General features: G+C 47.5%; 3 protein-coding genes across 3 annotated transcripts; all 3 read right to left on the bottom strand.

Annotated features, from left to right (window-relative positions):
• Positions 1-5,284: 5,284 nt before the first annotated feature.
• LOC123498449 (probable glutamate receptor) lies at positions 5,285-16,276 on the bottom strand. Its single transcript, XM_045245553.1, has 10 exons — positions 16,131-16,276; positions 15,655-15,771; positions 13,671-13,826; positions 13,264-13,354; positions 12,886-13,165; positions 9,660-9,877; positions 6,726-6,906; positions 6,062-6,161; positions 5,828-5,957; positions 5,285-5,605 (listed from the first exon to the last, which is right to left on the bottom strand). Exons 1-10 carry the CDS (start codon positions 16,274-16,276, stop codon positions 5,489-5,491), a joined length of 1,536 nt encoding a protein of 511 aa, XP_045101488.1. The 3' UTR covers positions 5,285-5,488.
• A 1,153-nt stretch (positions 16,277-17,429) lies between these two features.
• Positions 17,430-18,177, bottom strand: LOC123498990. The gene is made up of 2 exons (XM_045246633.1): positions 18,082-18,177; positions 17,430-17,986 (listed from the first exon to the last, which is right to left on the bottom strand). Coding segments are annotated over exons 1-2 (534 nt in total). The 5' UTR covers positions 18,084-18,177; the 3' UTR covers positions 17,430-17,454.
• A 2,934-nt stretch (positions 18,178-21,111) lies between these two features.
• LOC123498448 (probable glutamate receptor) lies at positions 21,112-27,277 on the bottom strand (the record flags this gene model as incomplete). The annotated part of the gene is made up of 12 exons (XM_045245552.1): positions 21,112-21,338; positions 21,544-21,673; positions 23,186-23,285; positions 23,525-23,705; positions 24,240-24,457; positions 24,551-24,830; positions 24,917-25,007; positions 25,361-25,516; positions 26,019-26,135; positions 26,495-26,742; positions 26,825-26,941; positions 27,104-27,277. Coding segments are annotated over 12 exons (1,929 nt in total), but the record flags the coding sequence as incomplete, so codon positions are not given.
• Between the last annotated feature and the right edge of the window lie 381 nt (positions 27,278-27,658).

Raw genomic sequence — 27,658 nt, 5'->3', positions numbered from 1 at the left:
GTGTTGAGGTATAGGGTTAGACTGCACAGGATGGATGGGAGTAAATGGGCAAAAAAGGTGTCCGAATGGAACGTGTATGGACAGTGGGCACAGGAGTCGTTTAATATAGAAATTTGGGTGGGTGAAATAGGAATGCTTGTTAGAAGAGCCATAGGACATGGAAGTGTAGATGCGAGTAAGAGAGAAATCAATGGGCGTGTGGAAGAGAAAGGAAAAGCAGAGTGGAGGAGGGGGATGAGTGAGAAGGCAACGCTAGAATGGTATCGGAGAAAGGACCGGCCTAGGTGTGAAAGTTTTTATGATGGGAGCCGCGGGGGGGGAACTGCTGTTCAGAGCCAGGACCAAGTCCCTGGAGGTGAACAGCAGGGTGTATAGGTGGAAGAATGGAGGAAGCAAGGTGTGTGAGGTATGCGAGACGGGTGTGGATGAGACAGTAGAACATTTGATGTTGAGTGTGAGGGATATGGGTGTGCAAGAGACAGGATGTTAGGTGTAGTGACAGAAGAAATAGGAGTAGAAGCATGTAGTGAGATGAGAGAGAGAATGCTAGGAATGGATGGAGTACCTGCTGGGGCTGTCTGTTGAGAGACAGGTAAATGGTCGGGTGATTGAGGGTGTGAAAGATTTCTTAGAGAGTGCCTGGAGGGAACGTATGAGAATGATTGAAAGGCAGGGACCCCTCAGGGACAGGGATGGGGATGGGGTTGGAGAACAGGTGTGAATGTGATGAATGATGAGGGAGAGGGGACGGAGGGAAAGCTTTAATGCTTCAAACTTCCTGCCCCGCTCTTCCACTTCCAGGTGTGTATGGGAGAACAACGATCCAAAGGCTACAGCGACAGCCAAGTGCTGGGTGACTCCCAACTCAAGCTCAACACTCACTAAGTGTCTTGAATTTTGTATTCTCACACTTAACGCAGTGGTGTTATACTCCTTATTATCTCCTGTCATGAACTACTGAAACTGTTAACGGCCTCGATTTACAACACTTTCTACTTGCCCCTCATCCTAACGTATCGGGGACCCTAAACCGGCGCCTCCCCACGGCCCTTTCTTGAGAGGCTGAGGGAAGACAAGCAATGGTCCAGACTTACCTGTGGAACTTGTCCGGGAAGAGAGGCAGTGAAGAGGTGAGAATGAAACGTGCTGGGTTCCACCTAGCCACCTGCACCACCTGCTCGCTGTATGGCAGGTGCACCAACACTTCACACCTGCAACAGGCACCTGTATCATGGAAATATAAATCAAGCAGCAAACTCTTAGCTTATTGGAAGCCGCTACCATTCATTGTTTTGGTAAAAACAAAAGAAAAAGATTACCTGCTTTAACCCTGAGGGCACATGAAAATATGACACGAAACCACGACTGATGTAGCACAGTGTTTCAAGAATCAATTAATCAGTGATATTCCATGCTGCACCCCACGTCACCTTGACGAGGCGCCGCCGTCGCTGACGATGAGCACGGCGTTGACGTGGGAAAAGCTTGAGTGCAAGTGGTGGAGGCGATCCTTGGGCAGGCCGGTGAGCGCCACGAGTTGTGTAGGCCATGCCAGCAGGCCGCCACTGCGTGCCAGCTCCGTCCAGCCGGCGAGGAAGGAAAGGTCGTCGCTCACCACCACCACCACCATACACCACGACACCCGCTGCACCTGTGGACTCCAAACCTCAGTTACCTCCCGACACGGTACATACTCTCCTGTCACTTCCCGCTTGTCTCTTCACACCAAGGCCTCCTGTTAGTCCCTCACCGCGCCTCACCTGGCGTGCCTTGCGTAGGGCGCGGCGCAGCAGCTGCAGGGAGTCGTTGGGTCTGTCAGCAACGGGCCGCACCTCCAGTACGGTAGCTCCCCAGGGCGCCGCCATCTGCCGCAGTGCCTGAAGAGAACAAGAGAAGCAGAGTGTGTGAACGACGAGGCTGACTGATGCCGCGGTAGAAGGCACAGGTGGGCCTCGCGGTGCTGCTGCTCTTCCTGGCGCAGTCACTCCAAGTTTTGGTAAAAATACAACAAGTTTAAGGAAAACAAGTGTGGACACACCTTGACCACAGCGTGCGTGGAGGCGGCGCCGTCCATCAGCAGAACGACACAGCAGTGTGGCTGCCACGCCCTAGCCATCACTTCCGCCGCCGCCGCTCCCGCCGCCTCCAGCGTCTCCCCATCCCCTAGACGGCGGCGGAGAGGGGCAGGACAAGGAGAGAGACACCGTTTAGCTCAGTGTGTCTGTGGCGGTGCATGGTTTGGTGCATGGTGAGGTACAGCAGTGCGTGGAGAACTTACCCCGGGGCCGCAGTGTCTCTCCGATGCCAAGGATGGCCAGCAGCGCCACGCAGCACAAGGAAAAGCTGTTCCCAACCCACGCTGACATCCTGTTGTCAAGGTATCATAAATTTCTGCTCTCTCTCTCTCTCTCTCTCTCTCTCTCTCTCTATATATATATATATATATATATATATATATATATATATATATATATATATATATATATATATATATATATATATATATATATATATATATATATATATATATATATATATATATATATATATATATATATATATATATTCTCAGTGACTTTTGTAAGGCAGTTTGAGACACATCAGAAAATAAAACTAAAGAGAATCGATCGATTACCAATTTATTTTAAGAAAGATTGAACAAAAGGGTGCCCTTCAAACTGGATGGATGTTGTTCACACTGTTCACTACAAATGTTTGTTTTCGTATTTTCATGTTTCATAAATAGTTGAAAACTTGTTTAACATCCAACATAAAGTTTTGTATGCGTATACGTTCATCTGTTTTGTCTCTCTCTCTCTCTCTCTCTCTCTCTCTCTCTCTCTCTCTCTCTCTCTCTCTTCATTCTGTTCATGTCGTGTACAGGAAGAATGTGACGGCCAGTTGTGTTCCTCTCGTCTCTTTTCGCCAGGCGGGATGCTTGTCCCACCATCACAGAGAACATCAAGAAGACCGTGGTAGCAAATGTTCAGCGTGGGAAGGTAAGGAGTCTTGCGGCTCATGTTGATGGTCGGCGTGCTATCGCTCTTAAAAAAAAAAAAAAAAAAAAAAAAAAGCATTCTTAGGTGACTTTATGTTTGGCTAACCTCGTACCATTTATTAGTATAAATCTGTCTTGCATTTTGGAATCGTGAGTAATTAGTATCGAAATAATGGTTCATGCAGTATTGATTCTGGGGAGTAGCGCCAGTGTGAGGATGTTGCTGGTGAGGGGCGTTCGGTTTGCCCGGCTGAATGCCAAGGAGGGCGGCTCCTGGGCGAGGAGCAGAAGAGGGACCAGAGGTACAGGAAGAGGCAGAAGAAGTGGCCGCCAGCTGCCTTAGAGGAGACAGCTGCTTGTGTGGTGGTGGAGTGGCGGGGATCACCAGGCGACAGTTCCTTGTCTTGGAGTTGACGTGACCCTCCCGTTGCCAGCGACGGATCCATCTGTAGACGGTGGTGACGCTGGTGCCGCTACGGATGGCAATGTCGCACACCGGCATCCCTAAGGACCACAGCCACACAAAGCCTGCCCGTTCGTGGCCCTCCGTTGGCCTAAACGAGCGGCACCCACACATGGCGGCCTGAGGGGGACGGCGCTGTGCACAAATTAGCCTATCAGATTTGTATATTTAAGTTATCTTTCCTAACTACCTCTTACCCTCCCTACCGTTACATGTTTCCACCTCCATTTGATTTCCAATCAAACCTACACCTTTCACCTCCCCGTACGTGAAATGCAAAACAAATAGGTCACTGTTCTTAACAACTAATTATCGTATTCCTGTTCATGCTGTTGCCATAGCAGGTTCCAGCTAGCTTCAGAACAGGTCAGCCAAACTGGACACAGCCGCTGCTTTCGGGATCGTGTACAAGGTCATTGATGGAAGAGAATGGTAGCTTTGGTGTGGCGCGTCATTCTCTTGGTGTTGTGTTGCGCCTACAGCAATTAAAGTCACCAAAAGGAATGTAAAGTTGTTGTAATGGTTATGGAATCTGTTAACACAAAAATTAACCTTCTGACTACTTCAGCTTCACCTCAGCTTGACATTATAATCTTGTATAAGTTTAGATAAGGATTGCGAAAGACTGCACTCATGCTAAACAGTGTCACCATATATCAAGGAAAGCTTTTTAGATTTTTTGTCTTATTTTTTCATCAGTAAGACTTTTTAGAGTTAGCAATTAAGAATTGTCTTTCCTTTTTCATACCAGATATTTAGTCTAGTCTGTTGACAAATAGAGTGTGAGACGACTGCAGTAGCCTAAGCAACCAGACTGTTTGTGTACAGGCAAACAATAGAAAAATGAAAAAGGAGGATACCTGACTAGAAATATGTGTCTCTTTTAGTTAGGAAATGGTATCTTCAGTAAGATCTTTCATTTTCAACTCTAATTTGTTACCCTCGGTTAGTGTCTCTCCTGCATAAAAAGAATGATAATCACATTTATCCTCCACAGATCTGGTGATTCCTGCAGTTCCTCTCGTGTTCATTTGTCCCATTGTATCTACGATTGAGAAGATTTAGAGCATAGCAGTAAATTAGGTGGAAAACAATATAATGGACTTTTTCTGCCGACTGTAGTTTAAATTTTCGATGAACTTTAGTGTATTAATGTGTATTCATGAAATGGCACAGCTAAGATTTCCTGCTGTCACGTTAATTACCACAAAGAGGATCATTCGTAATAGATATTGAATGTCTGTGTGTGTGTGTGTGTGTGTGTGTGTGTGTGTGTGTGTGTGTGTGTGTGTGTGTGTGTGTGTGTGTGTGTGTGTGTGTGTGTGCTAATGGACAGTACCTGTACCGTGGCCTTGGGACAGCTGCGGCGCGAGACAAAGGCAGCACAAGCAGCAGTGACGAGGTCTGGGAGATGGGCTGCTTTTAATCAAGCAAGAGTCAGGTCACCACTCCCTAAGCACGCGCACTGCCTCTCCCTCACTGCATTGATTGGCTGCGCGTTTATCTTATTTTTCTATTCTACTTTTTTTACTCGTTTGGTTGCGGGCAAGCCATGGTGCTCTGTTTCCACCCACCGCTCTCCCCGTCTCTCATTCTCTATTTGTTTATTCATTTATCCATTTTTACGTATTTGCGTGCTCGTATCAGAAGTAGAGTATAGATAGCAGTGTTGATGTGGCACATGTTCCAGCCACTTGTACTGTATATGAAGGCAAGACATCTACCTCAGTACCAAGTGTCTGTAATCCCTTATAGCATTATGTCAGTGAATGGTACCCGCTCAACTCATCACTTACCCACTTCAGGAAAATAAAAAACATACCTTTGTAAAAACGTGTACTCTTGAGAAGTAAGGTTAGAGATACACTTCTAAACTTTTAAGAAATATGTCAAAAGTTTGATACATGGTCTACCACTGCAACTGTTTGCAGAGCTCTCTTGTCACGCAAAATGCATTCACTCTTCCTTATAAAAGCAAAATGCTGCATCCTGTGAAAGCAGAGGCTGTATCGAGGCACTGAGCCAGGTCACGTCCAGGAGGAGGTCGCCGTCAGGAGGGAGTGGAGGTGGTGGCCTGCCAGCACCTCCACCAGGAACAGTAGCAGACTCACCGCGTTGCCCACCACCAGGATTGCAAACATGCCCTGTGACAAGACAGTGTGTGCAGGAGTAGGTTCTTACAATGTAAGAAAAGGCTCTATAGGGCAGCAGAAAGGCTATATAGTTGAAAAAAACACGCTAAAGATGCCACTCCCTGAAGAATGCAAGGTATACCCAAAAATTTGAGGATAAGTGCATGTATCTTACTTATTTACTTGTTACAACTTCCCGTCTACTTTTCCACGTCCCCATGATCCTGCACTCACCCACACATTGCCGAGTGACAGCGGTGTCCTGACGGTGATCTTGGTCGGCGGGCGCTCACACACTGTGGAGTTTGAGCTGAGGCTGTTCATCCAGTGGTCGTACAGGCCCGCCTCCGTGATCCATGTGATGCTACGAACACCAAACACCAACTTTCACACACACACTAAACAACACTTTACTCCAAGTAATAAACTGCAGACCTATTAGACGATTGTATCACTCATTCAACTCACCGCTTGCTGACGCTTTGCACGAGAGGACTGTGCTTGGCACCAATCATGCAGTACAAGAAGGGCATGAAGGACTCCCGGGAGGTATAGAAGTCACAACTGCCTGCCAGGGATTGAGGATCAGGTGAGCTTCCGTGACGCCAACTTCTGCTTTCTTTTTTTGTTATGGCCTATAACACCTGTACGCATACTTGAAAAGTATGTATGGCAAGCGCTGTTCAGCTTCCACCCATTAGTGGAACAAGCAATTTCATTTATAGTGGTACTCATATTAGGGCCAATATCACCATCCAAGCGCATCTTTGGTGTAACCGCATAGAACCCGGTTATCATGGTGAAACGTAGGTAACTTTAAACCACTTGACAAATGGCAGTTTCAAGGCGGTATGTGATGGGATTCGAACCTATATGTGGACATCTGCCCGATCCCACGCTCACCACCTTATCCACTACGCCACCGCCTTCCTCTTACCAAAGATAACACATTTCATCCGATGTCCTGCTAGGGTGCCTACGTATATATACCTAGTACTAAAGGTTTGAGGGGCCGTGTGGATTGTTTTTCACAAGTAAAATCTTAGCAAAGTGTCGGACAAGGATACTATGCTGGCAAAAATATACTTTGGTGTGATAATATGTGGATAATGAAGGTTACGCCGCGCCTTGCCTGTCTCGGAAAACTGTTGCGCCATTAGAACCTTGGCGGTGAGGTCCTCGCCGATGAACGCGTGACTCCCGAACCGCACGTCTCCCCGCAGCAAGCTTGGATACTCCGTGGCCAGCACGTACTGAACCTGACCAGCCGCGTCCATCTCGCGCACCTCCCTCAGGATGCCGATCTCCGTTGTCTGAAGGGCGTGTGGAGGAACACAGTGCTTAGCCAAGGTTTACCAATGTAATACCAATGTATTAGTCTCTAGTATCGTTAATGAAATGCAATAGTCCTTTAATATTCATTCTTTTCACATTTTTTTTTTTTTTTTTTTTTTTTTTTTAGAAACCAATACGAGAGTGGACTTTGCTTTCACATAAAAATAGATAGTAATAATGATCTGCCTATGACGCTCTTGCTGTGGATTGATAGTTAGTTACGTAGTATGAGACGTGTTCCGCGTATCATAGGCTAGTGTGATGCCTCCTTAAGGGGTATCACACTGGCCTGTGAAACACGGAACGCGGGCCATGGTTCTTGGTGCGAAACCAGGAACATTATCACAGACAAGCTGCCCGCGTTGTTGCTATGCTAAGCAAACGGCCGAACAACCAGGACCAAGCCTAATCAAAACAAACCAGAACAAAACCATGCCGCTTATACCTCAACCTGTGCTTCGTGCTGGGATTGCATTTGCACTTCCTCGCTTTGAAGAAAAGTAAAAGAAACTAGAGAAGAGCCGAGACGTGCGCGACGGCAACTTTGGAGTCGGAGGTGGTTGCCATGAGCCCAAACTATCGATATGATATAATATATATATATATATATATATATATATATATATATATATATATATATATATATATATATATATATATATATATATATATATATATATATATATATATATATATATATATATATATATATATAGGCCGCCGTGGTGCAGTGGGACCGCGCGCTTTGCGAGCCCCAGGGTTCTCAAGCGCACGGGTTCGAATCCTGGCCACGGTCCGAGGTTAGGAAGGGCATCCACTCGGGGTAACGGTTCCCAAATGCCAAAACCGAAGTCCTCCTGACTCCTCTGTCAGGAGGCACCGTCCTAGCCCTAATATAATAGGGGAACCGGACGTAAAATAAAAAAAAAAAAAAAAAAAAAAAAAAAAAAAAAATATATATATATATATATATATATATATATATATATATATATATATATATATAGAGAGAGAGAGAGAGAGAGATACATTTTGTCTTTCTAAATTGACGAAATATTATTTAATAATCCTATAAGAAATATTTAGGCACGTTCTTTTTAGTTTAAATAATAGGTTTTTATTACATATATTATGTTTATTTTTTCATTGGGATACGGAGAACCGGAATGGATATGAAGCCATCCCAACTTTGCTCCGCTAATCCCGGACAAGTTCCAGCTATCTGGGGCAGGATTCACTAAACAGTTAGCTACGTATTTCTTAATTATTTAAGAAGTCCTTATCTCTCCTAAGAGTTATTCACAAAACACTTATGGACTTCGTACGTACCTCAAAAGTTAAGTTCTCTTTCGAGACCCCGTAAGGTTTTGTAACCCGGAACTATGGGCGCCCTTTCTCCACTACACAACCCCTGAGGTAAACACCGACGAAGCCAAGGGTTAGAAGAAGATGAAGTAGATTGAAATAAAGAACTACAGGTAACATAAGCACATGAGTGGTCTGAGAAGCGATGAAAGACTCTCTATATATGAAAATACTTGTGTATCAGCACATGATAGTAGCAGCTGAAAAGGAAAGGAGAGTGAAATGTGTAGGCTAATTGTAAGTGACATTATCATATGATAGTGGCCTGAGGAGGGAAGGAGATTTAGATATATGTACTAGTATAGAAAGATGCTCAAATGATAGTGCTAATACTTTTATGGTGACTTATTGGCGATAATGTGTACAGTGTAAATCAATGATCTGGGAGGTATGAGTGCCTAGCACTGACGTACATGGAGAGAGAGAGAGAGAGAGAGAGAGAGAGAGAGAGCCTGACAGTGACAGTGCAATTTAAGAATGGCTTTTATTTAACTTGTATTCATATATAATGTTTGGCAGTAACTGAATCTCATCTTTTAAACTCATCATCGTCAATGAAGTAATAAATATATGTTTCGTAACTTGTAGATCATGCTTTCCATCATTAATAATGATGATACACACTATGGACCGCGTGGGCACACACAGTGGTCTGAGTTCTGGAGCGGATGTTCCTCGTTCTGCGTATCACAGGCCAGTGTGATATCCCCTTTACAATCCAATCTTGAGTCTTTTTATATATACAATATGAGCTTTCTACTGGAATTTAAGGGCTATTTTTCTATCTTCGATCTGAGAGCCCACCCGCTTGGGAGCTGTTGTCCCGAATGGAAGCCCTTCACTCACTGACCGTGGCCAGAATTCGAACACATGCTCTTGGAAACCCATTGGCCCTCACTGTATTATTTTGTATATATATATATATATATATATATATATATATATATATATATATATATATTTTTTTTTTTTTTTTCCCTGATCTCTTGAAGAGTATTGGAAGCGCTGTTAAGCTTCCACCCATTAGTGGCACAGGCAATTTTATTTATAGAGGTACCCAAATTAGGGCCCATATCACCACCCAAGCGCATCTTTGGTGAAACCACCTGGAACCTGGGTATTGTGGTGACATGTAGGTAACTTTAAACCACTCGACAAATGGCAAAGTATCAATGCGATACGTGGTGGGATTCGAACCTATGCGTGGACATCTGCCCGATCCCACGCTCACTACCTTATCCACTGTGCCACCGCCTCCCAGACGTAAGACGGACTCAGGTTATGTAGCCAGGTGGAGTTTTTTAGTAGTGTGAAGTAGCAATACGAAGAAGACTTTCAATGAAAATGAAAAGATAAAAGCACTCACACGAAAGGTGCTGACATATGCAGTGTCATACTCCCAGACCATAGTGGTGGCGGAGTCGTCCAGCAGCGCACGCAGTGTCTGGAAGGGCTGCGGGATGTAGCGCACCGCCAGCAGGGACATGAGGTTCCCCGTGTAGCTCTGCGTCACCACGAGCATAGCCAGCATCCACCCGCCCAGCACCAGCCGCTCCCAGCCCCACAGCGCCGGCAACCACGAGTCTGCCAGGGAGTGAGAGAGAGAGAGAGAGAGAGAGAGAGAGAGAGAGAGAGAGAGAGCAATAATTCGATTGCAGTTCCCAGGCTTTCAGTATCTCACCGTAGTGACGGTGCACTTTTTTATGTAGGGAAGAAGGCCAGCCAAGGGCAAAAAAAAAAAACAAGAAAAGATAAAAAAAAACGACCCACTTGAGTGTTGGTTCTAAACAAAGAGGAAACGCGTCAGCCAAAATTAGGGACCAAATGCCTCAATACCTCTCTCTTAAAAGAAGACAAGTCGTAGGAATTCGGAAATACAAATGCATGGAGGGAGTTCCAGAGTTTACCAGTGGAAGGTACGAATGATTGAGAGTACTGGTTAACTCTTGCATTACAAAGTTGGACAGAATAGGGATGAGAGGAAGAAGAAAGCCTTGTGCAGCGAGACAGCAGGAGGAGGGGAGGCATGCAATTAGCAAGATCAGGAGAACAGTTAGCATGATAATAGCGATAAAAGATAGAAAGAGATGCAACATTTCGGCGGTGAGAAAGAGGCTGAAGACAGTTAATCAGAGGAGGGGAGTTGATGAGACGAAAAGCTTTTGATTCCACCCTATCTAGTAAAACTGTGTGACTGGAACCCCCCAAACATGCGAAGAGTACTCCATACAGGGGCGGATAAGGCCCTTATACAGAGTAAGCAGTTGGAGGGGCGAGAGAAACTGGCGGAGACGCCTCAGAACACCTAACTTCATAGAAGCTGTTTTAGCAAGAGATGAGATGTGAAGTTTCCAGTTAAGATTATGAGCAAAGGACAGACCGAGGATATTCATTGTGGAAGAGGGAGACAGTTGAGTGTCATTGAAGAAGAGGGGATAGTTGTCTGGAAGGTTGTGTCGAGTTGATAGATGGAGGAATTGAGTTTTTGAGGCATTGAAAACTACTAGATTTTCTCTGCCCCAATCGGAAATCTTAGAAAGATCGGAAGTCAGGCGTTCTGTGGCGTCCCTGCGTGATCTGTTGACTTCCTGAAGGGTTGGTCGTCTCTGAAAGGACGTGGAAAGATGTAGGGTGGTATCATCAGCGTAGGAGTGGATAGGGCAAGAAGTTTGGTTAAGAAGGTCATTAATGAATAATAGAAAGAGATTGGGTGACAGGACAGAACCCTGAGGAACACCACTATTAATAGATTTAGGAGAAGAACAGTGGCCGTCTACCACAGCAGCAATAGAACGGTCGGAAAGGAAACTTGAGATAAAGTTGTAGAGAGAAGGATAGAAGCCGTAGGAGGGCAGTTTTGAAATCAAAGCTTTATGCCAGACTCTATCAAAAGCTTTTGATATGTCTAACGCTACAGCAAAAGTTTCACCGAAATCTCTAAAAGAGGATGACCAAGACTCAGTAAGGAAAGCCAGAAGATCACCAGTAGAGCGACCTTGACGGAAGCCATACTGGCGATCAGACAGAAGATTGTGAAGTGACAGATGTTTGAGAATCTTCCTATTCAGGATAGATTCAAAACTTTAGACAAGCAAGAGATTAAAGCTATAGGACGGTAGTTTGAGGGTTAGAACGGTCACCCTTTTTAGGAACAGGCTGAATGTAGGCAAACTTCCAGCAGGAAGGAAAGGTAGAAGTCGATAGACAAAGTTGGAAGAGTTTGGCCAGGCAAGGTGCAAGCACGGAAGCACAGTTTTGAGAACAATAGGAGGGACCCCATCAGGTCCATAAGCCTTCCGAGGGTTTAGGCCAGCGAGGGCATGGAAAACATCATTACGAAGAATTTTAATTGTAGACATGAAATAGTCAGAGGAGGAGGAGAGGGAGGGACAAGCCCAGAATCATCCAAGGTGGAGTTGTGAGCAAAGGTTTGAGAAAAGAGTTCAGCTTTAGAGACAGAAGAGATGGCAGTGGTGCCATCAGGATGAAATAAAGGAGGAAAGATGAAGAAGTGAAGTTATTTGAGATGTTTTTGGCTAGATGCCAGAAGTCTCGAGGAGAGTTTGAGTTTGAAAGATTTTGACATTTTCTATTTATGAAAGAGTGTTTGGCAAGTTGAAGAACAGACTTGGCATGATTCCGGCAGAGATATAAAGTGCATGAGATTCAGGAGATGGAAGGCTCAAGTACCTTTTGTGGGCAACCTCTCTATCATGTATAGCACGAGAACAGGCTGAGTTAAACCAAGGTTTAGAAGGTTTAGGTTGAGAAAAGAATGAGGAATGTACGCCTCCATGCCAGACACTATCACCTCTGTTATGCGTTCAGCACAAAGAGATGGGTCTCTGACACGGAAGCAGTAATCATTCCAGGAAAATCAGCATAATACCTCCTCAGGTCCCCCAACTGGCAGAGGCAAAACGCCAGAGGCACCTTCGCTTTGGGGATCCTGTGGAGGGATTGGAGAAATAGGACAAGATACAGAAATGAGATTGTGATCGGAGGAGCCCAACGGAGATGAAAGGGTGACAGCATAAGCAGAAGGATTAGAGGTGAGGAAGAGATCAAGAATGTTGGGCGTGTCTCCAAGACGGTCAGGAATACGAGTAGGGTGTTGCACCAGTTGCTCTAGGTCATGGAGGATAGCAAAGTTGAAGGCTAGTTCACCAGGATGGTCAGTGAAGGGAGATGAAAGCCAAAGCTGGTGGTGAACATTGAAATCTCCAAGAATGGAAATCTCTGCGAAAGGGTAGAGGGACAGAATGTGCTCCACTTTGGAAGTTAAATAGTCGAAGAATTTACTATAGTCAGAAGAGTTAGGGAGAGATAAACAGCACAGATGAATTTAGTTAGAGAGTGACTGTTGAGTGGAAGCCAGATGGTGGGAAAACTCGGAAGATTCAAGAGCGTGGGAACGAGAGCAAGTTAAATCGTTTCGTACATAGACACAACATCCAGCTTTGGAACGAAAATGAGAATAGAGAAAGTAGGAGGGAAAAGAGAAGGGGCTACTGTCAGCTGCCTCAGACAGCTGTGTTTCGGTGAGAAAAAGAAGATGAGGTTTAGTAGAGGAGAGGCAGAGTTCTACTTACTCTCCTGTAGCAGGACTCTGACGTAGGGGGCTAGGGCCGGAGGATAGATGGAGACGCAACGAGCGAGGAGCAGAACAATTGCCATCACCACCACCAGCGCCACCACCAGGCCCACCCACACCATAGGCGCCAGGGGCAGCATGAAACCCCATGGGTCCACCTCAGGGCGGCCGCGGCCAGCCAGAATCCTGAGGTAATCGTTCACCACTGGCACTGTATAGTCAATGATCAAGGTGCGCTCCGCGGTGAAGCCGAAGGGACCCAGGCCGAGGTCTACCTCCTATTGTGCAGAGAAGTGCGGGAAGTGTTTAGGATGATCAGGGTCATGATGTGTAAAGAATCGTAAGTGGTAATCACTGTGCCTGTGCGGTGTCTCACCTTGCGGACCACCATGCCCACCATCCCAGTGACAGTGCCATTAGCCAGCCTGTTGCCAAAGGAGTTGTCAGGAGCACGCACCACTTCGTAACTGTCAGACAAAGACCAATGTAAGAAGAACATTGTTTTTGTTGTTGAAATTCACAATACAAATGTCGAAACATGTATTGACTAGGATCTACTACCAATTTTGTGCATGGAGGGTTACGTTAGCATATGTATGGTATTAGTAAGTGCCACACTGTTGAATAACTGTGTATATATATCAAGAGCCAGCAGCACAGACTGAGACGTTATACGGCTCAGAGGCCTGCTGGCATAGACCGCCATATGCTGCAATGAATAGACAATGAATGGGACACAGATTTCCTGGCAGTCATGTGCTCTCTTGAGGAAGCCACGCATACCTGAAGTTGAGGGACTGGGCGAGGACTCCAAGGACGCTCATCATGGCTCCCGAGAAGACCAGCGTGGTGCCGCCTCCAGAAGCCGCCCTGCGTTGCAGCACCACGTGGGGTGGGAACTCCTCGGCAGTGAGGCGAAGGAAAGGTTGCTCCTGGAACCTGCGCAGAGGCAGAGAGAGAAAGTGACTTTTTCTTTTCACACAATATGAGCTTTTCACGGGAATTTATGAGCTAAAGGAGTTATTTTTGGGGGTTACATCCAATATGAATGCCCATCCGTAAGGAAACCGTTATCTCGATTAAGGAACCCCTTTTTGCACTCGGACCAGACCAGAACTCTCTCTCTCTCTCTCTCTCTCTCTCTCTCTCTCTCTCTCTCTCTCTCTCTCTCTCTCTCTCTCTCTCTCTCTCTCTCTCTCTCTCTCTCTCTCTCTCTCTCTCTCTCTCTCTCTCTCTCTCTCTCTCTCTCTCTCTCTCTCTCTCTCTCTCTCTCTCTCTCTCTCTCTCTCTCTCTCTCTCTCTCTCTCTCTCTCTCTCTCTCTCTCTCTCTCTCTCTCTCTCTCTCTCTCTCTCTCTCTCTCTCTCTCTCTCTCTCTCTCTCTCTCTTTTTCTTTAAACAAAACTTTATACAAAGGAACATGTACCCAAAGGCGCACTGTCGTGTGCTACCTATTCTAAGGGTACTACAATCTATTTCTCTACAATATTTACAAGACTTAAAAATAGATAATATACAAGATGGTCAGCATGTAAATGGAGCACTATTCTTCACTTCACTAGCACTATTCACGCACTGCACTACACTGAGTGTCACGTCACAAAGAGTGTCAGAGGAGTTGGCAGTGTCTGTCTCCACTTATGTGCCATCAGTTTGACACTGTGTGTGTTCATCTCCTGGACGTGAGGCACCGCGGCCGTGAACAAGTTCCACATCCTGGAGACGCGTCCTGCGAAGGTGCGTTGATGCTGACACCCGTGGGATCGCGGCACCTCTACGGCGTCACCACCATTGAGCACCGTTCTCGTGCTCTGCGGTCTCTTAGAGGATGACGCAGCCCTCTCTCTTTGCTCTCTCTCTCTCTCTCTCTCTCTCTCTCTCTCTCTCTCTCTCTCTCTCTCTCTCTCTCTCTCTCTCTCTCTCTCTCTCTCTCTCTCTCTCTCTCTCTCTCTCTCTCTCTCTCTCTCTCTCTCTCTCTCTCTCTCTCTCTCTCTCTCTCTCTCTCTCTCTCTCTCTCTCTCTCTCTCTCTCTCTCTCTCTCTCTCTCTCTCTCTCTCTCTCTCTCTCTCTCTCTCTCTCTCTCTCTCTCTCTCTCTCTCTCTCTCTCTCTCTCTCTCTCTCTCTCTCTCTCTCTCTCTCTCTCTCTCTCTCTCTCTCTCTCTCTCTCTCTCTCTCTCTCTCTCTCTCTCTCTCTCTCTCTCTCTCTCTCTCTCTCTCTCTCTCTCTCTCTCTCTCTCTCTCTCTCTCTCTCTCTCTCTCTCTCTCTCTCTCTCTCTCTCTCTCTCTCTCTCTCTCTCTCTCTCTCTCTCTCTCTCTCTCTCTCTCTCTCTCTCTCTCTCTCTCTCTCTCTCTCTCTCTCTCTCTCTCTCTCTCTCTCTCTCTCTCTCTCTCTCTCTCTCTCTCTCTCTCTCTCTCTCTCTCTCTCTCTCTCTCTCTCTCTCTCTCTCTCTCTCTCTCTCTCTCTCTCTCTCTCTCTCTCTCTCTCTCTCTCTCTCTCTCTCTCTCTCTCTCTCTCTCTCTCTCTCTCACACACACACACACACACACAGGCGGTGCCTGTAGTAAAGGCGTTCCCTTAGTGAGCAGTACCTCTCCGTGGTTCTACTCCTCCTTGGTGTTGCCTTCCTGTAATGGCGTCCCTCCCCACCTTTATCACAAGTGCCTGTACCACCACCTTCCTGTAGTGCCGACCCTCCTACAATACAATGGCCCTGTACCTTGGCCGTGTCCTGGGAGGCTGAAGGAAGCCAAGAAAAGGTCCACACTCACCTGTGGAACTTGTCAGGGAAGAGCGGCAGAGAGGAGGAGAGGGTGAGGCGCTCTGGACGCCACCTGGCCACCTGCACCACCTGTTCGCTGTAAGGCAGGTGCACCAACACCTCGCACCTGCAACAGTCACCCGTATAGAAATGTTCTTGTTATTGTTAAACCGTTTGTGTTTATGAAGCTGGCATGTGTCAAGGCTGGTCAGCACGCACTGTTCGCCCTCCGTCTATGTATACCAAGAGTGTGACGGAAGCATTGAAATCTTTACTAATACAACAGTGCCAACTTCGTGTGGCATAACCACGCTACACAATTATCATATTGGAACGTCAAGCCTGTGTCACAGCCCCAAACCAGTTGTCTATTTGATTAACTGTTTACCGCTGAAGTGTCAATCCCTGTCATTATCCTTGCTGTCAAGAAAGTACGCACACACGTATAAACAGACAATCCAAAGCCATCGCTGCAGCCCACGTCACCTGGGTGAGACGCCGCCGTCGCTGACGATGAGCACGGCGTTGACGTGGGAGAAGCTTGAGTGCAAGCGGCGGAGGCGATCCTTGGGCAGACCGGTGAGCGCCACGAGTTGCGTGGGCCACGCCAGCAGGCCGCCACTGTGGGCCATCTCTGTCCAGGCGGCGAGGAAGGAAGAGTCGTCGCTCACCACCACCACCACTACACACCACGACACCAACTTCACCTGTGGATACCAGACCTCTGTCACCTCCCATCACGGTACATACTCTCCTGTCACCTCCCGTCTGTCGCTTCACGCCACGGCCTCGTGTCCGTCCCTCACCGCGCCTCACCTGGCGTGCCTGGCGCAGGGCACGGCGCAGCAGCAGCAGCTGCAGGGGGTCGTTAGGCCCGTCAGCCACGGGCCGCACCTCCAGCACGGTAGTTCCCCAGGGCGCCGCCATCTGCCTCAGCGCCTGAAGGGAACAAGAGAGCCAGAGTGTGTGAGCGGCAAAGCTGACTGATTGACGCAGTAGAAGGCACAAGAGAACCTCGCGACGCCGCTCCTCTTCCTGCTAGAGTCATTCTAAGTTTGGGTAAAAATGCAACAGGTTTAAAGAGAACAAGTGTGGACACACCTTGACCACGGCGTGCGTGGAGGAGGCGCCGTCCGTCAGCAGGACGACGCAGCAGTGTGGCTGCCACGCCTTGGCCAGCACTGCCGCTGCCGCCGCACCTGCCGCCTCCAGCGTCTCCCCATGCCCTGGACGGCGGCGGCGAGAGGCAGGGCGGGGAGAGAGATGCTGTTTAGCTCAGTGTCTGTGGCGGTGCTTTTGTCACTGTTTGATGCTTGGTGAGGTACACAGTGCGTGGAGGACTCACCCTGGGGCCGCGGCGTCTCCCCGAAGCTCAGGCTGGCCAGGAGCGCAACGCCCGCCACCACCAGTGTTAACGACGCCATGAATCTCGGATGTGCACGCCCTGCCTGCGTGATCATGGCATATCACTTAGCAGTCCACTAGTATATTACTCTAACTAATTATATAAGAATCCCATATGTGGTAAAATAAAAAATAAATTAAGGATTCACCGGTGTAACCATGCAGTCACGGCCGTCACTGTGTTATGGTGCAGGAGTGTTGCGTGTCATGACCACAGTTGTAGTGACTGACTTGCACGTGGCACAAAACACCAGCAGTGTATGTACAGTACAGATAATAACAGGAATAAGATTGTACGTGGAGGTCAAAGAATAACTTGATAACACAGCAAGACTAAAGGATTGTAGGAAGAACACACACCAAACATTTGTCATGATTATATATTTTAGCGCAGAAAAAGTTTCATTCAGCGCCACGGTCGTGTTAAGCTGGAGGCGTCGCCTGAACCAGTCAACAGCTGGTGTTGGTGAAGGTCGTGTGGAGGTTGTGAGCGTGACGACTCTATGGGCTCAAGAAAGTCGAAGCTTGGCATTCCATCTATCCTGTGTTCCTCCCGCCAGCTTGTCCTCCGTCCAGTGAGTGGCTTGACAGACCACCCTGCTGTTTGTTGCACGTGGAAATCACACGGGTCACGTTGAGGAGGAGTGCTGTGCGTGGTGGCCGGCTTGAGCCACGAAGACTGTGTGGAAAACATCTGTTTCATCTGTGTTGTGGCATTACTCCTGCTCTTCCCCAACCTCCGCCGCCCACTTCTCGGCCTGCTGTTGACGTGACCCTCCCGCTGCCACCGCCGAATCCACCTATATACTGTGGTGACACTGGTGCCCGTAATAACGGCAATGTTGTGGACGGAGCAGCCCGCCACCCACAGCCACACCAGCCGGGCACGTTCACCGAGGCCCGTTGGCCGAAAGTTTCGCTGCTCATAACTCGATTGCCTGTAGAGAAGGACGGTGTTACCACAATAGTGTTGCAGAGTTAACTAATGCAAGCTGCTTCACCACTAAACAATAGAGAGAGTACTCATATTTACATGATGAATTATTCCTGTAGTTGTTTGCAGGGAGTCTTGCAGTCGCCCCTGAACCTCTATGAAATCTTGAGAACCGAATCCCCCCAGCACTGGTCGCTGCCCTCAAGGTTCAACACCCTAGCGTGGATGGTCAAGGATACACTTCCTCACTCTCTTTACATAGAAGCTGTAACAAGCTGTCACCAGCTGTAACAACAAAACTATGACAGTATTCGTGCTTATCGACACACCATGAGACGCGCATAGCTTGTGTTTCGTGTTCTGCAAGCAAGCTGACGACACTTGTCAAGGAGCCTACACACACACACACACGCACACACACACACACACACACACACACACACACACACACACACACACACACTCTCTCTCTCTCTCTCTCTCTCTCTCTCTCTCTCTCTCTCTCTCTCTCTCTCTCTCTCTCTCTCTCTCTCTCTCTCTCTCTCTGCACTTTTGCAGTGGATGGGTTGATAGTGAATGATTTGGTGGGGTGTGCCTGAGATGATGGATAAGTGAATATGGATTAGTGGGTGGGTGAAAGATAGATAGATGGGTGGGTTGGTATGTAGGTAGAGTGTGGTGGGTTGATAGATCAATAAGGTAGAGTTGGTGGCTGGATAGGTGAGCTAATGGAGATAGGCCATGTGGTTTGGGCACCAAGTGACTCAGGCAGATCTGTCTTGAGTATGATTATGATTTGAGGTCTTCGTTGTCAGAGTATCACCGCCATCACCCTCCGTACCAAGTGACAATCTCTCAAGCGGCGCTGGTCATGCACAGAAAAAAACACACACACACTGAAGGTGTCAGTCACCCAAAGTGTTTTCAAGTCAAAAGGATTATTAAGAAGTGTCTTGAAATCTCTCATTTGAAAAAGTTCAAGTTATAGGTAAGGGGAAATAGAAAGGCAGGCAGAGAGTGTCGGAATTTATCAGTAAAAAGTATGAGAGATTTATGATACTAGTTAGTTGTTGCATTAGAGAGGATCAACGTAAGGCTGAAAGAAAGTAAGACTTTTGCAGCGACACAAGAGAACGAGGGAAGGCATGCAGCTAGCAAGATTAGAAGAGTAGTTGGCGCAAAAGTAGTAACAATGAAGAGTAAGAGATGCAACCTTGTGGCGAAGAGAAAGAACTAAACATGATGATAACAGAACGAAATAGTACTTGAACATTTAATAGGGCAGGAAATATTTATTATCCTTTTTTACTTGAACTTAGGTACAATTTTAGTCCTGACAATATTCACCCTTCTTGTATCGTTTGGACATATTTATACAATTCGTTGCGGAGAGACAATTAAAAGCCTCATCCGTGATACATCGTGTAGCAGTGATTGATAACGCAGAGTATCCTTCCTTCAGTCCATCATATCGTCATATCGACTTGTATCTCTCAATTTTTGCTCGTCGAAATATCTGAAAAGATATTGCACGCTTACCTACTGTTAGTCCCAAAATGCACCATTCTCATAGTGAATAGCAAGCTTTCCTAAAAGATGACATTTACCTACAGTTGCTCCAAAAAAATTCCATTGTACTTTCATTTTGTTCATCACGTCATGTTGGAGGAAAGATTTTGTAATATGATGCGTGTGAGCTAGCTACTCTTTCTACAAAAATCCTTCCCCATGAGGCAGTGAATGCTTTCCTACTGTTAATCCAATAATAATTCCTCCATTCATCTTTCAATTGGATCCATTGCTACCACATCATATTTGAGTCCATTTGGCAAGAGAGTGAATGCAAGGCTGTCGCAAAAATATTCTTCACATCCTTTCGAATTAATTTATGTTTACCACATTTTCTCTTAGGGTGGGACCATATTCTCACACGTTTTGACATCTTATCTTGACAACTTGTAACAGGACTTGGTGGAAGATCTTTGTGAGGTTTCCAGGGTGATTTCATGATTCTAGTGTTAGTGATAGTCAGATAGTCAGATAGTCGGAGAGAGAAGACATCTGTGTAAAGCTAACTAATGGTTTTGTAAATACATTCCTCATGAACGCCTAAAATCTTACTGAATACGAGTCCTCAATGTTAACTTTATCCAAGAATCACTGCACTCCGTTCCTGTGTCATAACGATTTGCCGCTCCCCACCTTGTGTTTCAAAGAGACAATGCATGAAAGTTACTAAATCTCAGAAAAGACAGAGACAGAGAAAAATGACAACAGAGAAATAGTTACTTGAGACGGAGATGCAAAGAATGGAAGAACATAAAACAAACTGAAATAACAAAAATACACACACACAATGCCAAATTCTGACACACAATCTACTTTCTTTCATTTTTGGTATAATTACTGTTTCCACACACAGCTTCTCCTGATAATGCATTCTTTACTAAGCCATGTAAGTATTTTGAAACTGGTGTGTGTGTGTGTGTGTGTGTGTGTGTGTGTGTGTGTGTGTGTGTGTGTGTGTGTGTGTGTGCGCTAATGGACCATACCTGTGTCGCGGCCTTGGGACAGCTGCGGCGCGAGACAAAGGCAGCACAAGCAGCAGTGACGAGGTCTGGGAGATGGGCTGCTTTTAATCAAACAAGAGTCAGGTCACCACTCCCTAAGCACGCGCACTGCCTCTCCCTCACTGCATTGATTGGCTGCGCGTTTATCTTCTTTTTCTATTCTACTTTTTTTACTCGTTTGGTTGCGGGCAAGCCATGGTGCTCTGTTTCCACCCACCGCTCTCCCCGTCTCTCATTCTCTATTTGTTTATTCATTTATCCATTTTTACGTATTTGCGTGCTCGTATCAGAAGTAGAGTATAGATAGCAGTGTTGATGTGGCACATGTTCCAGCCACTTGTACTGTATATGAAGGCAAGACATCTACCTCAGTACCAAGTGTCTGTAATCCCTTATAGCATTATGTCAGTGAATGGTACCCGCTCAACTCACCACTTACCCACTTCAGGAAAATAAAAAGATACCTTTGTAAAAACGTGTTCTCTTGAGAAGTAAGGTTAGAGATACACTTCTAAACATTTAAGAAATATGTCAAAAGTTTGATACATGGTCTACCACTGCAACTGTTTGCAGAGCTCTCTTGTCACGCAAAATGCATTCACCCTTCCTTGTAAAAGCAAAATGCTGCATCCTGTGAAAGCAGAGGCTGTATCGAGGCACTGAGCGAGGTCACGTCCAGGAGGAGGTCGCTGTCAGGAGGGAGTGGAGGTGGTGGCCTGCCAGCACCTCCACCAGGAACAGTAGCAGACTCACCGCGTTGCCCACCACCAGGATTGCAAACATGCCCTGTGACAAGACAGTGTGTGCAGATGTGATTTATTATGTAAGATAAGACTCTCTAGGGCAGCAGAAAGGCTGCATAGTTAAGAAAAGGCACACTGAAGGTACAGTACCACTCTCTGAAAAATGCAGGATAAGTGTACGTATCTTACTTATTTACTTGTAATAACTTCCCGTCTACTCTTCCATGTCCCCATGGTCCTGCACTCACCCACACATTGCCGAGTGACAACGGTGTCCTGACGGTGATCTTGGTCGCCGGGCGCTCACACACTGTGGAGTTTGAGCTGAGGCTGTTCATCCAGTGGTCGTACAGGCCCGCCTCCGTGATCCACGTGATGCTGTAAACAACAGCAACCAACATTCACACACATCATATAAACAGAACACTTTAATCAAACCGTTAACGTAAAGATGTACCGCACCCAGTCAAGAGCGTTGTCATAGTGACCCTTCACAGGCTAGGGAAAGCAAACATATCTCGTACATACCAACTGTACATGATCTGAAGAATGCTACATATAGTCAAATTAGACTAACTTAGTATAATTTTTTATTTTGCTTATTCCTCTAGGTGCTATTACCACCGGACGGTTCATACACGTTGCCAAATGTAGAGAAAGGTAAGCAGCATCGTTCTTCTATTTTCCAATCCAAAACAATTCAACAAACCATTAAACCAAGATGTATATGAAATATTACAGTTTTAGATCAACTAAAGCAAAGGAGAGAGAGAGAGAGAGAGAGAGAGAGAGAGAGAGAGAGAGAGAGAGATCGCCATGTGCATTTCAAGTCAATTATACTTGCCGCAGTGAGACATGGCCGATAGGGCGTGAAAACCCAAGTGATTCCCTCAGTGGTGCCACATCACAGATCTCTCTCTCTCTCTCTCTCTCTCTCTCTCTCTCTCTCTCTCTCTCAAGAACTACCTATTGACGTTGTAAATAACTGCGTTAGGTTGGCTATAAATGTAGCCATATGGCGAGCTTGAAGCAGAGGAAGAATGATCCATTGCGAGAACACGTATGTATGCAACGCCAAGAATTCCTCACTGACGGTGTGATAAGGAAGCAACAATCTCGTCGTCCCTCGCTCATTGCCACGTTTACGACTGGGAGAAACGAAGCCTTTATACAGAAAACACCCTTTGATTTTTACATCAGTGGTAGTGTGGAACAAAAGTTGTAATAGTTCCGGAAAAAATTTCGAAAATACACTAATTCATATAGAAACACAAAAAGAGAAAGAAAGACAGAGGTAGTGGTTACGTAGGTAGAGCGGGGTTGGAGAAAGTAGACGGTGATAATGGCGACATTGGGGGAATCCCCTTGCCACGCCCTACCGGCCATTTCTCGATGCCGCGAGTATGGTGTATACGTGGCACCAGTGCAGGACAGGTACAGTCAGCGCCCAAAAAACAAAGTAGTCTGGTTAGTCTTGAATGTAAGAGTGCTTAGGTGATGGAATCTCGTCTAGATGTTAGAGGTCACGCCAGCTTTCTCATGACACGAGAAGATGCTGCGACTTCAACAAAACTTGACCATGGAGGGAATGTCACTCTATAGAGATTATGGTATCCAGTAATAGGCCGAAAGTCGAGAAGTATGTCACACTCTCTTCCTTGTGTCTCAGAGGACGTAAGATTTACAGAATTGTTGATGAGTAGGGAGTGAGTGCAGCTGCAGGTAACGCGAATTCTGACCACCTCTCTACAACATCTGGAGAATGAATTTAGTCCACAATGTAACATTTGATAATATCTCGAGAGCTTTGATTCTACTTGCAGCTAACTCTGACTGACAATGCTGATAAACAGCAGGCCTATTAGACATTCGTATAACTCACTTACTCACCGCTTACTGACGCTTTGCACGAGGGGACTGTGCTTGGGGCCAATCATGCAGTACAAAAAGGGCATGAACGACTCCCGTGAGGTGTAGAAGTCACAACTGCCTGCCAGGAGAAGAGGATCGGATGAGCTTCCTCGACGCCGATATTGCTTTCTTGCCATTTCGTCCGATGTCCTCCTAGTGTACCTACGTATATATACCTAGTACTAAAGGTTTGAGGGGCCGTGTGGATTGTTTTTTGCAAGTAAAATCTTAGCAAAGTGTCGGACAAGGATGCTATGCTGGCAAAAATATACTTTGGTGTGATAATATGTGGATAATGAAGGTTACGCCGCGCCTTGCCTGTCTCGGAAAACTGTTGCGCCATTAGAACCTTGGCGGTGAGGTCCTCGCCGATGAACGCGTGACTCCCGAACCGCACGTCTCCCCGCAGCAAGCTTGGATACTCCGTGGCCAGCACGTACTGAACCTGACCAGCCGCGTCCATCTCGCGCACCTCTCTCAGGATGCCGATCTCCGTTGTCTGAAGGGCGTGTGGAGGAGCACAGTGCTTAGCCAAGGTTTACCAATGTAATACCAATGTAGTAAGATGTACCGCACCCAGTCAAGAGCGTTGTCATAGTGACCCTTCACAGGCTAGGGAAAGCAAACATATCTCGTACATACCTACTGTACATGATCTCAAGAATGCTACATATAGTCAAATTAGACTAACTTGGAATAATTTTTTATTTTCCTTATTCCCTAGGTGCTATTACCACCGGACGGTGGCTAATGAAATGCAATAGTCCTTTAATATTCATTCTTTCCACTCTTTTTTTTAGAAACCAACACAAGAGTGGACTTTTTTTTAAATAACAATAGCAATCTACCTATGACATTCTTGCAGATGATTGATAGTTTCGCAGTATAGAATATTCACAAGGCAACCATGAGTCTCTGAAGTTGTTACTGTGTTGTATATTCTTCTGTTGTGTCAGACGCAGACAAAGGAAATGCAATCACCTGTTTTGTTTCGTTTTGTTTTATAATTGAAAAGAATATAAAAAACACCCACTCGAAAATAGTTGACATATGCAGTATCGTACTCCCAGACCATAGTGGTGGCGGAGTCGTCCAGCAGCGCACGCAGTGTCTGGAAGGGCTGCGGGATGTAACGCACCGCCAGCAGGGACATGAGGTTCCCCGTGTAGCTCTGCGTCACCACGAGCATGGCCAGCATCCACCCGCCCAGCACCAGCCGCTCCCAGCCCCACAGCGCCGGCAGCCACGAGTCTGTCAGAGAGAGAGAGAGAGAGAGAAAGGTCAACGGCAGTTTCCATACATCCATAGTATCTGGTCTGTGTTAACTAATAACAGTGCACTCACTCTCTTGCAGCATGACCCTGACGTAGGGCGCGAGGGCCGGAGAATGGAGAGAGAGGCAGCGGGCGAGGAGCAAAACAATGGCCATCACCACCACCAGCGCCACCACCAGGCCCACCCACACCATGGGCGCCAGGGGCAGCAGGAAGCCCCAGGGGTCCACCTCAGGGCGGCCGCGGCCAGCCAGAATCCTAAGGTAGTCGTTCACCACTGGCGCCGTGTAGTCCACGATGATGGAACGCGCAGGCGTGATGCCAAAAGGACCAAGGCCGAGGTCTACCTCCTGTCGGGCAATGAATTACGGGAAGTGTTTGTGATGATCAGGGTCACGATGTGTAGTGCTGATCACTGTGTTGTGCGGAGTCTCACCTGGCGGCCCACCATGCCCACCATCCCCGTGGCCGTGCCGTTAGCCAGCCTGGTGCCGAAGGAGCCATCAGGGGGACGCACCAGGGCGTAGCTACAAGACAAAGGTCCAATATGATTAGAAAATTTGGTTTGGTTTTCAAACTTCACAAAATGTATGTCTGCACATGAACGCTCTGTGTCACTACAATAGCCTTTAAAAAGTCATAACGATATTTATCATTACTCTCACAGTATATGGCGCGCAGTTGATGTTGGTGGCAAACACGCAGACTTGTTGTGAATAGTGGCATGTGGGTTGATCTACCTAAGTGTGACCTTACTCGGAGTTTTCAATACTTAATATCCACATATAAACTTTGTCATACGAAGCGTTGAAATGACATAGAAGTAAAATAGGCAATGAATGAGGTAAAAATTCCCTGCCACACAGGAAGCCACGCGTACCTGAAGTTGAGGGACTGAGCAAGAACTCCAAGAACGCTCATCATGGCTCCCGAGAAGACCAGCGTGGCGCCGCCACCAGGAGCCGCCCTGCGCTGAAGCACCACGTGGGGTGGGAACTCCTCGGCAGTGAGGCGAAGAAGAGGTCGCTCCTGGAACCTGCGCAGTGGCAGAGAGAAAGTCTCTCTCTCTCTCTCTCTCTCTCTCTCTCTCTCTCTCTCTCTCTCTCTCTCTCTCTCTCTCTCTCTCTCTCTCTCTCTCTCTCTCTCTCTCTCTCTCTCTCTCTCTCTCTCTCTCTCTCTCTCTCTCTCTCTCTCTCTCTCTCTCTCTCTCTCTCTCTCTCTCTCTCTCTCTCTCTCTCTCTCTCTCTCTCTCTCTCTCTCTCTCTCTCTCTCTCTCTCTCTCTCTCTCTCTCTCTCTCTCTCTCTCTCTCTCTCTCACAGGCGGTGCCTGCAGTAAAGTGTTCCCTTAGTGAGCAGTACCTCTCGTGGTTCTACTCTCCTTGGTGTTGCCTTCCTGTAATGGCGTCCCTCCCCACCTTTATCACAAGTGCCTGTACCACCCCCTTCCTGTAGTGCCGACCCTCTTACAATACAATGGCCCCTGTACCTTGGCCGTGTCCTGGGAGGCTGAAGGAAGCCAAGAAAAGGTCCACACTCACCTGTGGAACTTGTCAGGGAAGAGCGGCAGAGAGGAGGAGAGGGTGAGGCGCTCTGGACGCCACCTGGCCACCTGCACCACCTGTTCGCTGTAAGGCAGGTGCACCAACACCTCGCACCTGCAACAGTCACCCGTATAGAAATGTTCTTGTTATTGTTAAACCGTTTGTGTTTATGAAGCTGGCATGTGTCAAGGCTGGTCAGCACGCACTGTTCGCCCTCCGTCTATGTATACCAAGAGTGTGACGGAAGCATTGAAATCTTTACTAATACAACAGTGCCAACTTCGTGTGGCATAACCACGCTACACAATTATCATTTTGGAACGTCAAGCCTGTGTCACAGCCCCAAACCAGTTGTCTATTTGATTAACTGTTTACCGCTGAAGTGTCAATCCCTGTCATTATCCTTGCTGTCAAGAAAGTACGCACACACGTATAAACAGACAATCCAAAGCCATCGCCGCACCCCACGTCACCTTGGTGAGGCGCCGCCGTCGCTGACGATGAGCACGGCGTTGACGTGGGAGAAGCTTGAGTGCAAGCGGCGGAGGCGATCCTTGGGCAGACCGGTGAGCGCCACGAGTTGCGTGGGCCACGCCAGCAGGCCGCCACTGTGGGCCATCTCCGTCCAGGCGGCGAGGAAGGAAGAGTCGTCGCTCACCACCACCACCACCACACACCACGACACCCACTTCACCTGTGGATACCAGACCTCTGTCACCTCCCATCACGGTACATACTCTCCTGTCACCTCCCGTCTGTCGCTTCACGCCACGGCCTCGTGTCCGTCCCTCAACGCGCCTCACCTGGCGTGCCTGGCGCAGGGCACGGCGCAGCAGCTGCATGGGGTCGTTAGGCCCGTCAGCCACGGACCGCACCTCCAGCACGGTAGTTCCCCAGGGCGCCGCCATCTGCCTCAGCGCCTGAAGGGAACAAGAGAGCCAGAGTGTGTGAGCGGCAAAGCTGACTGATTGACGCAGTAGAAGGCACAAGAGAACCTCGCGACGCCGCTCCTCTTCCTGCTAGAGTCATTCTAAGTTTGGGTAAAAATGCAACAGGTTTAAAGAGAACAAGTGTGGACACACCTTGACCACGGCGTGCGTGGAGGAGGCGCCGTCCGTCAGCAGGACGACGCAGCAGTGTGGCTGCCACGCCTTGGCCAGCACTGCCGCTGCCGCCGCACCTGCCGCCTCCAGCGTCTCCCCACGCCCTGGACGGCGGCGGCGAGAGGCAGGGCGGGGAGAGAGATGCTGTTTAGCTCAGTGTGTCTGTGGCGGTGCTTTTGTCACTGTTTGATGCTTGGTGAGGTACACAGTGCGTGGAGGACTCACCCGGGGCCGCGGCGTCTCCCCGAAGCTCAGGCTGGCCAGGAGCGCAACTCCCGCCACCACCAGTGTTAACGACGCCATGAATCTCGGATGTGCACGCCCTGCCTGCGTGATCATGGCATATCACTTAACAGTCCACTAGTATATTACTCTAACTAATTATTTAAGAATCCCATATGTGGTAAAATAAAAAATAAATCAAGGATTCACCGGTGTAACCATGCAGTCACGGCCGTCACTGTGTTATGGTGCAGGAGTGTTGCGTGTCATGACCACAGTTGTAGTGACTGACTTGCACGTGGCACAAAACAC

This window comes from Portunus trituberculatus, chromosome 48 (genome assembly GCF_017591435.1).
Source record: "Portunus trituberculatus isolate SZX2019 chromosome 48, ASM1759143v1, whole genome shotgun sequence".
Classification (NCBI taxonomy): domain Eukaryota; kingdom Metazoa; phylum Arthropoda; class Malacostraca; order Decapoda; family Portunidae; genus Portunus; species Portunus trituberculatus.
This window is presented reverse-complemented; position numbering and strand designations above follow the sequence as displayed.

What these genes read in the sequence shown, in the direction of transcription:
- LOC123498449 (XM_045245553.1), bottom strand. Translation starts at nt 16,276, where the DNA reads ATGGCCCACAGTGGCGGCCTGCTGGCGTGGCCCACGCAACTCGTGGCG. An exon ending in GACGGCGGCGTCTCACCCAG is followed by an intron (nt 15,772 to 16,130) that starts GTGACGTGGGCT and finishes TGACTGTTGCAG; the next exon opens with GTGCGAGGTGTTGGTGCACC. An exon ending in TTCCCTGACAAGTTCCACAG is followed by an intron (nt 13,827 to 15,654) that starts GTGAGTGTGGAC and finishes GCCTCTGCGCAG; the next exon opens with GTTCCAGGAGCAACCTTTCC.